Source organism: Chaetodon trifascialis, chromosome 4, assembly GCF_039877785.1.
Source record: "Chaetodon trifascialis isolate fChaTrf1 chromosome 4, fChaTrf1.hap1, whole genome shotgun sequence".
Lineage (NCBI taxonomy): Eukaryota > Metazoa > Chordata > Actinopteri > Chaetodontiformes > Chaetodontidae > Chaetodon > Chaetodon trifascialis.
Genome location: NC_092059.1, coordinates 4,273,831 through 4,287,843, shown reverse-complemented (window position 1 = coordinate 4,287,843; position 14,013 = coordinate 4,273,831). Strand labels below are relative to the sequence as shown.

At 46.1% G+C, this 14,013-nt stretch overlaps 1 protein-coding gene across 2 annotated transcripts in view; it reads left to right on the top strand.

The window, feature by feature from the left end:
* The window catches only part of herc2 (HECT and RLD domain containing E3 ubiquitin protein ligase 2), a 38,450-nt gene extending 31,740 nt beyond the window's left edge, over window positions 1–6,710 (top strand). For both annotated transcript variants that reach the window (XM_070960919.1, XM_070960918.1), the window contains exons 80-91: window positions 368–459; window positions 561–700; window positions 806–993; window positions 1,160–1,357; window positions 1,493–1,576; window positions 2,051–2,192; window positions 2,301–2,495; window positions 2,756–2,868; window positions 4,525–4,715; window positions 4,801–4,906; window positions 4,994–5,206; window positions 5,815–6,710. In XM_070960919.1, coding sequence (XP_070817020.1) covers window positions 368–459; window positions 561–700; window positions 806–993; window positions 1,160–1,357; window positions 1,493–1,576; window positions 2,051–2,192; window positions 2,301–2,495; window positions 2,756–2,868; window positions 4,525–4,715; window positions 4,801–4,906; window positions 4,994–5,206; window positions 5,815–6,087 — 1,935 coding nt within the window. In that variant the 3' untranslated portion in view covers window positions 6,088–6,710. The remainder of the gene's footprint in view (window positions 1–367; window positions 460–560; window positions 701–805; window positions 994–1,159; window positions 1,358–1,492; window positions 1,577–2,050; window positions 2,193–2,300; window positions 2,496–2,755; window positions 2,869–4,524; window positions 4,716–4,800; window positions 4,907–4,993; window positions 5,207–5,814) is intronic.
* Window positions 6,711–14,013: the final 7,303 nt, after the last annotated feature.

Sequence of the window (14,013 nt, the reverse complement as noted above, 5' to 3'; positions counted from 1 at the left end):
TTTAACAGCTGTTTGTTTGGTAAAGAGTCAACGGTGAATATATCTGCCTTAAAGTAAAGTGTGACATTACGGTACACCAAAATATGCTACTACTATACATTAGTTTATTAGCATAGAGTTAGAGTTTATTAGCATGTCCAGTAGTAGTAGCATATTGGCTGTTTATTAGTCATTATAAAACACTTATTAATGCTTTATTCTGGGGTTATGGGCTATTAAGGGTTAGTTATTAAGATAGTAATTCATGTACATGTCTTAATGTACATGTCTGTGCTTGGTGGTGGGATGAATGACATAGTCTAAGAGATCTGATGTGTTTTTCATGATGGTCCATCACACGACTGATGAAATGATGTCTTGCTCTCAGATTGACTCTCTCACCGGCCTCGGAGTGGTCAAAGTGGAGTGTGGCTCTCAGTTTTCTGTAGCTCTCACCAAGTCTGGGGCCGTGTACACATGGTATGTACGGCACAGCACAGAGTAGGTGTGTCGTGGCCTTTTGTGTCGCTGCTGTTGTTAGGTGACACGGCTCAGTTTTGTACGTATCACGTGATTCCTAGGGGGAAAGGGGATTATCACCGGCTGGGCCACGGCTCTGACGACCACGTCCGACGACCCAGACAGGTTCAGGGGCTGCAGGGAAAGAAGGTCATCGCCATCGCCACGGGGTCACTGCACTGTGTGTGCTGCACAGAGGATGGTAGGATTGACCGAAGTCCTCTTTGCCATTTAGCCAGTTGGTATCATTGAGCCCCGACAGTCGGGTTGGATCTCACAGAGAGCTTTGCTGTTGTGTTTGGCTCAGGAGAAGTGTACACATGGGGTGACAACGATGAAGGCCAACTTGGAGACGGGACCACGAACGCCATCCAGAGGCCACGGCTGGTGGCTGCACTGCAGGGCAAGAAAATCAACAGGGTGGCCTGTGGTTCTGCTCACACCCTCGCCTGGTCCACCAGCAAGCCCACCAACGCCGGGAAACTGCCTGCACAGGTACAAGCTTCATTCTTTGTGCATCGGAAAATGAGTTCTCTGTCCACATGTTCCAGTAGATGGCAGTAAAGCTTTGCAGACAGAAGCATCATCCAAACAAAGTCGCTCGCAGACCTTCAGATGCTGTTCATGCTGTTCACCTGACTGTCTGTGTGGTGTGTTGAAGGTTCCCATGGAGTACAACCACCTGCAGGAGATCCCCATCATGGCCCTGAGGAACAGGCTGCTGCTGCTGCATCACATCTCAGAGCTCTTCTGCCCGTGTATACCCATGTTTGACCTGGAGGGTCGTCTGGGCCAGACTGGCCACGGACCCTCAGTGGGCTTCGACACGCTCAGGGGCATCCTCATCTCCCAGGGGAAGGTGAGATACCGTTTCTCTGAACCAGAGAAACAAATATATAACATGGAAACAGCTAAGATTACAGCTAAAATTCAACCGTGTAACACTGCATGTCTGACACAAAAATAAGGAGAAACATTAATTTTGTTTGAACAGGAAGCAGCTTTCAGGAAGGTGGTTCAAGCCACGATGGTGAGGGACAGGCAGCACGGACCTGTGGTGGAGCTCAACAGGATTCAGGTACGGCAGGAGAAACACGCACACAGCACAGTTTTAACATCTGCAAGCACAATCTGTTTCACAATCGCTTTGATCTTTCTTCAAGTCTCCTGCTCCCCCTACTGTAGTTCCTCCCTCCTCCTCCTCCTCCTCCTCCTCCTCCTCTCACGGGGAGGCTGTGTTCCAGACAGGCTCCTGAGCATTACATGTGATGTCTTTCATAAGGGGATTTTTCTGTGGTGTGTGTGATTCCTGCTCCAGCCTGTCTGCAGGAGTTCCTGGACTGAGTTTTGTACTTTACTGCAGATACAGTGTCGGTTTGGGCCACTGCCTCTCCACACAAGCCCCCCACGTAGCTCCGGCTGTGGTTGTATCCGTGGTGCAGGGAGCTGTCATATCCAGGAATTCATGCCTATCACCACTTCCTCTCTATCTCACAGGAAGTTATTAAGCACAGAACAGAACCAATCTTTTTTTATCTTCTTCACCCTGCAGGTGAAGCGTTCCCGTAGCAAAGGGGGTCTGGCAGGTCCCGACGGAACCAAGTCTGTGTTTGGTCAGATGTGTGCCAAAATGAGTTCGTTCAGCCCGGACAGCCTGCTGCTCCCTCATCGAGTGTGGAAGGTCAAATTTGTGGGTAGGTGCTGCGCTGTCTCGTCCACCGCTCGCCCAAAAGACGTATTATTCTCTAAGAGGTACGTTTACGGGGCATGTGCGCGCTCCTCACCCTGTTTGATTTCCTCAGGGGAGTCTGTGGACGACTGCGGTGGCGGTTACAGCGAGTCCATTGCCGAAATGTGCGAGGAGCTGCAGAACGCCTTGACTCCGCTGCTCATCGTCACCCCCAACGGCCGCGACGAGTCGGGCGCCAACAGGGACTGTTTCCTGCTCAACCCCGCAGCCAAGTCCCCTCTTCACATGAGCATGTTCCGCTTCCTAGGTATAATCCACTTAATCTCCAAGTGAGGTCTTCTGGGGTGTTAATCCTAGATAAACAAAAACTGAAAATATGCATGTTTATTTTACAAATTCACAAAATGCTTCAAGTGCATTTTCACTGATAATACCCGGCCGAGCTGCCCAGCATGCTTCACTTCATGTCCACGTTCCTGCCGTTTGCTGCAAACGTTTTGTCCAGCACAGTGATGCCTGTTGAGGTTTGATCTGTGCGTAAAGCGCTCTGCCTTGCTGTGTCTGCAGGAGTGCTCTTGGGCATCGCAATCCGGACCGGAAGCCCTCTTAGTCTGAACCTGGCAGAGCCGGTGTGGAAACAGCTGGCAGGCATGAACCTGACCATCGCCGACCTCAGTGAGGTACGTACACAGCGGGGCTCTCGGTGCGGATGCTCGACACGCTGCTGGTGATGGAGTGTGAAGATGGAACTTAATCAAACGCCAGGCCTCGTGTAAGAAGCACTCGTCCAAACAAATCTGTCCTCAAGTGATTTAAGAGAACTCTTCCACCAATGTTCTCAAGAGAATTTTCAGCACAAACAAAATTCATCAGTGGTCCAGAGCCGTCGTATGAGTCATTAACAGATATTCCCCCCAGCAGTGAAAAACACTTGATTAATTTAAGAGTTAGATTGCCTTAATGTGAAATGAATTTGAAGTTTAATGATGACAAACTCAAGAGTCTGTGCACTTGGGCAGAAAATATTATTCAATGCACAGGCTTTTTTGATGTAAAAATCTTTATTTTTAGCATTTATTTTACATTTATAGGCATATTTTGATAAATCCCGGTTCCATGGCTGTGTCCTGTATTATGTCTTGCCTTGCTGGAATTGAGAATTGGATTTCTAAAATTTCCCTGCAGTTTAATAACAGGGACTCCTCCTGACCTCAGCACAGCATGATCAATAATATCTATCTATCATTTACTAATGTTAAAAAGAAGCCTGTGATCTCGGTGTCATGTCTGCCTCTAAGCTGTGTTTCGATGCTCAGGGTATTTTAATGGTTTGGTCTCATTTTGGTCTGCATTGAGATGTTTTTAGCAGCTAACATCATGTCCAACCATCCTGTCTTCATATGTCATCAGGAGTTTTGGGTCTCCTGTATGGCTGCTGACACTTCTGAATTTTTAATGTTTTCATCAGCTGATTTCTGACAGCAGAACATGAAGCTCTGTGGTGTGAATGCTTTCTTTTTTACTCCCAGGTGACATTTTTGAAACGTGCCCACAGACATCGTCATATAGGAATTTCGGGGTGTCAGTTATGCTAATGAAGTGCACCTACTCATGAACAGACTGTGAGGTTAAGACAGTTTGGTGACTCTGAAATCAACAAACCTCACAGAGTTTTAGAATAAGAGCGAGAAAATGTTCTGCCATGAGGCTTATTGTTAAATGACGAGCACCTCGGTGTTACATTTGTTTTACATTCTGTACCCTCGCTCGCTTGTCTCACACACAGTATTACATAACATTTCAAACCCTTATGATCTGCATTATAACCAACCAAAGAACACATTCCTATACATTCCTTTTAGGATTAAACCTTAAGCCTATCAGCTCCCTGCTCCCCTGAGCTCGACAGTAAGAAACATGCCTGAACTCATACTGTACCTGCTCTTCAGAAAGGTTAAAATCTATAATTAATGTTAGCTAAAAGATGTGAGCCACAATCTCAGCTTTTGTTGGAGAGATGGCATGAGCCCACTCCTGCCCTCACGCTGTGATCATGAGCTCCTGAGCGGTCTTTGGGAGAATACTGGAGTGGAAAAAAAGACCATTTTCCTTCACAAAGCTGCCCTTGTTTTGCGGTTATGCCCTCGAGATATTAGAAAGGTTGGATGGGAAATGAATCCAGCACAAGACTCAAGAAAAAGTGGATCACTGTGAAGCTCACCGTAACTGTGTTGTGAGCACGAGTGCGCATGAATACATACAGATGAGTGTGTAAAGCAGGTGAGGTTAGAGGTTATGAAGAGATGAATGATGGTGATTTGCTCTGCATCTCCCAGGTTGATAAGGACTTTATTCCCGGCTTGATGTACATCCGGGACAACGAGGCCACAGCTGAGGAGTTCGAGGCCATGACTCTTCCCTTCACGGTGCCCAACGCCAGTGGCCAGGACATCCAGCTCAGCTCCAAGTACTCCCACATCACGCTGGAGAACCGCGCCGAATACGTTCGCCTGGCGATTAACTACAGGTGAGGAAACCAGCCGAGAGAATGAGGTTTACGCCTTCCAGTGCGCGCTTGTGCTAACCTTTGTTTTTTTTCCTCCTCTCTCCAGGCTCCATGAGTTTGATGAGCAGGTCTCTGCAGTGCGTGAGGGAATGGCTCGAGTAGTCCCAGTTCCCTTGCTGTCGCTCTTCACTGGTTACGAACTGGAAACTATGGTCAGTGAGAGCTGGTTTTAAGGTTGAGACTTTGCCTCCGTCCTCAGGCGTCAGGCTGGTTTGACAGTGAGCGTCTCCTCTCCTCAGGTGTGCGGAAGCCCGGACATCCCTCTCCACCTGCTGAAGTCGGTGGCCACGTACAAAGGAGTGGAGCCGACGTCGCCGCTCATCCAGTGGTTCTGGGAGGTGATGGAGTCCTTCTCCAACACGGAGAGGTCGCTTTTCCTGAGGTTCGTCTGGGGTCGCACGCGCCTGCCTCGCACCATCGCTGACTTCCGTGGGCGGGATTTTGTCGTGCAGGTAAGAAAGTGAAAGTCTGACTGCAGCTCCTCTTCAAAAGTCAGTTTCCAGAGACAAAAAAGCCTTTGATTTATTTCTGAATTCGGCAGAAATGTTGGCTATAAACTGTTTCAGTATGCAACTGTGTACACTTAAACTAAAACAGTGACAGTCAGCACCATCAGACATACAACAAACACCGTCACTGCTGCTAACTACAGTAGCTACGACGCTCGATGGTGGATTTTAACAAACATGCTTTGGCTGATATGGAAGTTAAACAGGCATTAACCTGAATTGTGTGTGAGTTTAAAAAGGTAAAAAGTCTTAAATTGGTGAAGGATCTGAGACGAAGGATCTGTACAAAAACTCACGTAAAAACAACAATAGGTTTTACGGCCCTTTATGAGCCAAACTAATTTCTGGCCTTTAGCAACGACTTCCTGGAGTCATGTCATCACTGTGAGGTTGCCAGGCAACTAGTGGAGACTTCATGTCACTGCAGCCATCCAGGAAATGGCTCAGCACTACTTGTCATTCATACACGGCGAAGCCTCTTCACACACAAGTATGAATCCAGCTCTATGTTCACCTGACTGGAGACCTAATGACACGTTCTCGGTCCCCAGGTGCTGGATAAGTACAACCCCCCTGACCACTTCCTGCCGGAGTCCTACACGTGTTTCTTCCTGCTGAAGCTGCCCAGGTACTCGTGTAAACAGGTGCTGGAGGAGAAACTGAAATACGCCATTCACTTCTGCAAGTCCATCGACACTGACGACTACGCCCGCATCGCCCTGTCTGGCGAGCCCGCCGCTGATGACAGCAGCGAAGACTCGGACAACGAGGACGCTGACTCCTTCGCCTCAGACTCCACCCAGGACTACTTAACGGGACACTGAACATTAGCGGAAGGACGAGCGGACTGCATTAACCTCACCTATTAACACACACGTTCATACAGGCATTCTGCTAAGACACAAACGTCTGTGGGGGAAAAATGTGCAATGAGCTTTAAAAGCATTATAAGCTAAAGAGAGGAACAAACACAGGTTTGCTCGGATTTAGTTTCTTTAAAATAAGACGGGGTGATCAGCTGCACATGTAATTGTTGTGTTACATGGGAATTGTGTATATTGTTACAGTTAAAAAATGGCTCCAGCCTAGCACTGTGGTAGATTTCTCCCCCTGGTTTGTGTGAACTACCTTTCCCTAGTTTGTAAATAGAAATTGATGTGCAACAAAACAGTAGTATTACTTTTTGTTTCTTGGTAATAGCCATGTTTCTTTATAAAAAAAAAACAACATTTTTAACTTAAAAAAAGTCAGTGTTTCTCACTCGGCTCACGTCAGTCGGAGCCCACTGAAGGGTCATTTTAAGATTCCCCACCCCCACCCCCACCATGTTTGTGCACTCTCCTCAAAGAATGTATATAATATGATTGTGCCATGTATTCACAGAAGGTCTCATTCCTGCATATTAAATGTTAATACATTTCTGTTAATAAATTCAAGTGAAAACAGGCCGAAGGCTTCATTGTGATGGTTTTGTGAAAGCGATGGAACATTTTGCTGCCTTTGAGAGGCGTTCACTGACCGTGACCCTGTGTGTGATGCTGCAGCCGGATCTGAGGAGGTTTTTAAAAAAAACAAGCGAAACACAGATTGATACAAGCAGTCTTTCTGATAATCTCAAAATGAAATCCTACTTCCTGTATTTTTTGTGCTCTATGAATCATCATCAGACGTTGTAGTCTGGATTAAGGTTACTGTTTGGAAAGGGTTAACAGGCTGCTCTAAAAAAAGCCCATTGCATTGAATTTTTTCCAAACTCGGTCAGAGGATCATTTAGGCTTTATTTCTCTTTTCACCGGGCGGAGCTTTAGCCGAAATTAAATCAGATTTTCCTTGCAGTTTCTTGAAGAATCCCTGTTAATAAACGGTACAAAGGTTGCAGCAGGATGGTGGAGTGTTATCTTGACATCACTGTTAACCCTGCAGCTCTGTGGGATTAAAGAAATCTCCCATTATTACCTCCGTAATGAGCTGTTGTCAGCTGTGCTCGAGCATCGTGAGGGGCTGTGCCTCCCTCACGTGCTGGGAAAAAAAGGTGATGTGAACGAGGGGCTCTTAAGACCCCCGCTCACTCGTGCACAGGCTTCACAACACATTCCTCCTCTGGCTGGAGGACGCTCCCTCGAGGGTGTGCTGTCTACGTCCACTTCTTGTAAACTCACTTGTAGTTCAAAGACATGAGGAAAAAAAACCCTCTCTGCTTTATGAGGGCTTGATTTGGCTTAAAAATCATTAGCATTCTTTGTAGACTTAGTGCTTTTTCTCAGTAATAATCACAAAGTACGTTATGCTGGGGGGAGTCAGGTGCTTCTCAATACAGTGAGGGAGGGAGGAGAGCGGAGGCGAGGAATGAACGGCCTCCCTCTTCTGTGGTTATGTGTTACACAGACTGTTATATAAACTACGACTGTCAGAAACCAAGAAACCCTGATTTCAGTTCATTTTTACAGATTTTCATTGTCGAGTCTGTTCACTCTAGTTCAGAACTTTAATCCTGGAAAGGCCCTGAAAATATATTTTCTCAATCAGCTTCACACAAATCATATCACTGCTTTGAAGTGGGCGTGTTTGTCTCTGCATACATACAGTACGGTCATGTGGGTGGTGTTAGATGGTTAAATGTGAGGGGTGGAGGTAACAAAAGCCGATGGATTAAAATGGAAGTGACGAAAATGTATCACTGATAAATTTAAAGCCGATTTGATTAAAACAGAGCCATGTTTCATCACTTCCTGTCTTTCATTATTTATCATTCACAACACAAAATCTCCATTTATCATTTACAGAGTGGCCTCAAGGGAGAGAGCAACAAAAACTGGGCTGATAACTGGTCTGTGTCACTGTCCACCATTCATCACTCACAACACCCATTTCTACCAAACCTATACCAATCAAAAACCACGCTCACCGACACCTGATCGACTATTGGCTCTCTACTGGCAGGCCGGGGGGCGTTCAGCCCCGACAAAACATTCGAGCAGTGTTCGCACATACGCTGCCTTGATACGCCGGGGTTTACACGTTGCTGCTGATTGGGAAACACACCCACCAATCGAGAGAGAGAATGTACCTCAAACTCCACTGATTTATCATTTTAATTCTAAAGTATTGTTGGATTAATGATTGACACCAACATTACCCACAATGCAACTCAAATGCCGACAGTTTGGCTGGAGTGTTATGCTAATAGTGGCTAACGTGGCCTCCAGCTGCTAGCCTCAGGCAGAAATGAGGAGCGGGCTGCAGAGGTCTGATAACTCTGTTCTAACTCAACACGCAGATTTTTTGCTCAGTTTCAAACTTGTCGTCTTCGGATCTGACTCATGTGACATCACTTGAGGACATTTATCAGATTTCTCTCCCTCTGGAGCCACAAAAGGCTCAATGCAACTTAAATCTCTCACGTAGTTCCAGTTTAAGATACTAGTGATCGTCTGAGATGCTCTTATAAACACGCAGGATGGAAGTTTACAAATAGATATTTAATGTTTGAATAATACTAAAAAGGGTCATATAACAATGTGTAGGTAATGAGACATTATGCACATTTTAACATGAAACCTGAAATCTTCTTGTTGAATTTATGAAGAGTGTGAGAGTCTGTAGGTATTTCAGTGTTTGAACTCTTAAATATGACTTCATTATAAAGTAAAAGTCACTAGTCAGCCTCTTCTAATCCTAGTTTAAACCTCATGTTAAGCTGTTAAACGTGTCAGCAGGCATCTGAGGCCGCTGCACTCGATCACATGCAGGAGGGACGCTGCTCACCTCGGGATGGTTTAACCCGGCCGACAGACAGACGGACAGACGGACGGATGGACAGACAGACAGACAGAGGAGAGAGACAGAGAGACACAGACAGACAGACAGACAGACAGACAGAAGAAGGCAGCTCTGCGGGTCTGCAGCATGTGACGGCATGTGGGAGGTAGACAAAGGAGCATAATGGCCTTGTGTCTGCAACTTCAAAAAAGCTCTTCCTCTTCTCTCTATTCATGCAGGCCCTGTTTTATCTGCACTGTAAATCATTAACTTGTGACTCCTACTGACTAAAAATACTGACTACCACTACTGAGAGGAGCACTATTTTAAATACAGTAGTGAGATGGTTGACGTACAGTATGCAGTTCTGCTGTCAGTCAGCGGCTTTAAACCACTGAAACAGATCAATTCTGCTACTTGTTAGCCAATGCTTTCCTCATTTATAAACTGAAGCTTCAGGCACTCATATATGTTGGTCTGGGGCAGCGTGGATCGGTTAGGAGTACGGTATGATCAAAGTGTGCATAACTGCAGCCAGAACAATGAGGACCAGTGAAGCGTGTATGACCAGGACTAATTCCTGGAAAGAGTAGGTGAGTGACTGCGAGAGGTGGGATGGAAACCAAAAACAGAGCTTATTTAATGTGTATTAGAGGCAGGTTTACACTGAGATAACGTTTAAAGGACCTGAAATGTTTCAAATCATATGCATTTCTCTATAACATGAAAAAACATGAAGAAAGAAAAGTGATTTACTCCCTTTATGATCCACACAATAGCAAGTCAACAGCTGCATGCACGCACGCACACACACACGCACGCACGCACGCACGCATGCATGCACAATGCATTGTGGGACAGTTGGCTGAAAGAACAGTGCAAGGCAGTGAGTGGAGAGTGGATAGAGTGGACGGTGAGCATTACCTGCTAAACATCAGCATGCTAACATTATCCACCTCTTTTGTTCCATTCGATATCACTCAGTAATTTTGTTTAAACCAAGCCAATAATCACGGTCAGTGATGATTAATAAGGCTGATCAGCAAACATGCCAGCCTCCGGACATCAGAGCCTGAACCAGGAGCCCAGACCTCATCAGGGTATCGAGGATCTCCCCTCAGAAAGCTGCTAATTTCAGACTGTTTTCCTGCTTTCTAGTGAATTAGTGGAGTCATTCTGTAGCAGAAGAGTGGAGTCGGGGGGACAGTCAGTTGAAAGCTGGGCCTCTCGGGGGAATCTGGGGGGTTGGCAAGTAGCTTCATCTGCAAACAGGAACACGGTGCGAAAAGCAAATGAAGGAGAACAACACATTACTCAAAGGCAGCGGATCCCACAGGATCGTTTTGTCCAGAAAACAGCAACTAAACTAGATTTTATCAAAGCAGAAAGGCAGCATAGAAAGAGGAGGAAGAAGAGGGGAAGAACTCTTCGCTAACCGGTTTGTTTGAATCTATCATATTTCTACATCAGAGGAGCTTTGACACAAACTTAAGCAAAGGTGCAGTCTGACAGAAGAGATCCAGGATAAACACCAAAGCACGAAGCTTTCATTAGACAGCGGCCTGTCTGCTGGACTTTCACCAGCCTTAACGACTGGCTGCGACAAAGCTCGCACGTGCAGGGCTGTTTGGATGACAGCAGCCGGAGGGTCCACGGACATCCAGACTCTCTGAATGAGTCTAGGGGTCACATGTCGATGCATAAATATGAAATATATCCAAGCCAACTCTTAAATTCAACCATATGGTAAGTTTATTATTGGTGGTGCTGCACTGACTGGCAGCCACGTTGGGAAATGGAGCAGACAAAACATTAGAAACACCTCTCAATATAATACAGTCCACTACAACAGCGCGACAGTACAACGCATGTTTTGGATGGGATGCGACTGCGAGCATTTTAGCACGCTATCCCATCCTCAGATCAAACAGTATCTCTCCTCAGTGCAGACTCTTCTGTTGCTGTTATGTTGAACAGTTTCGTGGAGCCTTTCGGACCTACAGCAGCTGCCCTTGGCCTCAGTGTGGCCTGCAGACACTCAGATGTTGTGGTTAAGTTAGGTTCACGCTACATGTGACCTCAGCAACACAAGTTCCACTTCATATTGACCTCTTCCCAAAGGCGTCATATGAGCGTTTGTGTGTTTAAGGCTTTGGGTGACCTGACCTATGCCACTTACCCAGAGAAACCAAGCAGCTCCTTGCACCCCGAAGGATAAAGGGATCATGGGAGAAAGGCCACAGGCCTTGGGGCTGCCCATGAAAAATTCATACTCGTACCAACAGAGCTACCAGGAGGCTTAAGTACTGACCCATGGCCAGTCGCTGCACTGACTAACACGTAAGCAATTTAACTGCTCTGTTGGTGGCTTGGAAATATTCAGTGGGAACAGACTATATTATCCAAATTTCAACAAAACAGCAGACAACACCAAATGACCCTTTTGACCGGGCTTAACCAGCTAAGGACAAGATTTTAGTTTCCATCTTCAGACATAAACTTGCATGCAGAAATGTTAAGGGGACAGGAATTGGGTGGGGTGGGGGAGGATGGGGAGTTGTAGTTCAGATTTCCCAGACGAGGCTTAGGTTTAACTACTGCGCGCTGCTTGGCCGTGAGCCATCTGTGCCAGAGCGCTGATGAACTGGCAGCGGTGGCCGAGGCGTCGGCCATTGTTGCTCTCAAAACGGTTGGTTAGCTATCTGCTGAGGCAGAGAGGTCAGTGCGTTGGCGGCACATGATCCCGGTCGTCTGACCTCGGACACACCAGCTGACAAAACAGTCTCACCACAAGGTCCATTTAGCAGCTCTGTTTGTTTATCACACATCACATGATCTTCATCATCTGATGAAGTTTGGCCGTTGGTTGCAGGAACTGTTCATGTTCAAATTCCTATTTTCTTTCAGCATTTTTAAGACTTCTCATACAAAACGGCTAAAAAGCTTCTTGATGTCGTTTTAAAATCTAACAGTTCTGTTGATGAAGATCATGAGATATTATCAAAGGCTTCAGTCCATCGACATTCACACACCGCGCTGAGGTCACAGGGAGGTGGAGTTAAGGTTTTGGAAAGATCATGATTGCTGCTGACTTCTGTATTTAAATAGACCACGATGTTTCCCTAGCATGAACCAAGTGCTGCCAGTGTCCAAGAGTGACCACAAAAAAGCTGTCGTCTCTCTGAGATGTCCCCCCTGCCCCCATCACCTTCTGTGACTCCACCATTGACACTGACCATTGACCACCATTGACCAGGACCCTGAGGCGTGCAGGAGAGATTGTGGCTGACCCCTCCCACCCCGGACACAAACTCTTGGAGAGACTCCCCTCTGGCAGGAGGCTGCTGTCCATCAGGACCCAAACGTCATGCCACAAGAACAGTGTTTTCCCGTCTGCTGTCAGGCCCAGAACCCCCCCGACACTCTTCACACTCCACCTCTGCCCCACCTTGTCACACAACAAAGAGCCATTGCCATAAATCTATGCGTTACATTAACGCTCAGCTCGGACTTCCCTGTTATTTTACTGTATCACTGCCAGCTGTGCTGCTCTTTTTATTCTGAAAAAACAGCAACAACAACAACAACAACAACAACAACAACAACAACAACAACAACAACAACAACAACAACAACCACAAAACGGACTGTGTATATATATTTATATTCTTATATTTTCTACTTATTAATAGCTCATTTCTAGAAGATTTTTCATGCACCAACTTCACCAAAACAAACTCCTGGTATGTGTAAAATCGTACTTGGCAATAAAGCTTTTTCTGATTCTGATTCTGATTGTGAGTGGATGGTGAATTGCAAGATTGCCTATTTTGTCAGTAATTTGTCGTCATTACGTTTCCTTTAAAACGAAGCTGCTGCTGCTAATTAGTTATAAATAAAGTGGATTTCTAGGAGCCAGGGCTCCATCTTTTAGGGTTATTGGCTCCTTCAGTGTTCATTCCCTGAGGTCTGCAGAGCTGCAATGGGCTCACATGACACACGATATGTATACAGTACATATGTGTGTGTGCTGCTGTATGTTCACTATGTATGTCTGCTCCACAGCACATTCCAGCTTCAGCTTCACACATATTCTGGGAACATTCAGAGAAGATTCCCTAAAAGTTCTGTAAAGGTCTTTCCAGGAATAACCTCCTGGGAACTTTCAGTGGATGTTCCTAACGTTCCTAAAATGCTGGAGGCTGCAAACAAAGTAACCAACAGGCTGACAGGCTGAGTTTTGTAAAAGACTGCAGCTGTAGATGATCATCACGCTTTACACACCATTCACTACTTTTCCCCTGAAGTTTCTAAACAGACGTCAGGATGATGATTTCTCCTGCATCACATGACTTCGCCGATGTGAGAATAAAACGTCTCAGCGGCGAGTAACTGAGTCATCCAGGGCTCACACAGTCTGTAGTGACGCTCACGTCATTCAAAGCCTCTGGCTCGCTCTCCTCTCCTCTTCTTGTACATGTGATTGCTCTATTCTCCCTACTATATGTCACATCAGCCCACAAGACCAGAGTGCAGTCGCCCCCCCTGGGCATCTTCTCTGTGTAGCTTTCATCCTCTGGTGTCGCAGGCAGAGTGAGTCCAGACCAGGTGACTCCATCCGCTCAATGGGAAACATTGTCTTCACTCGTTTCAGAGAATGAGACGGCGAATGCTGGAATTCAACAGACTGCAACCGCTCAGCTGCAAAGATCACTCTGAGAGGGAGAGTTAATGGAAATATATTTCTGTCACTGATTGTGTTCAGTTCACTGGATAGATAATTATCATTGGGGGAAGGTTTTAGCAGTGGGAGTTTCTAATTACTTAGGTCCTGTTAGTCTGGTTCACTGGCTTTTACTCATGGATGGCGTGATTCCTAATCTGCTCTATTGTGTTGGGTCAAATGCAAATGTATGAGGAGATTAAATTAAAGATACAGTCTGATTTTGTTACAGCTCCCAGCAGAGCCCCCTAAAATCATCACGTTTTGG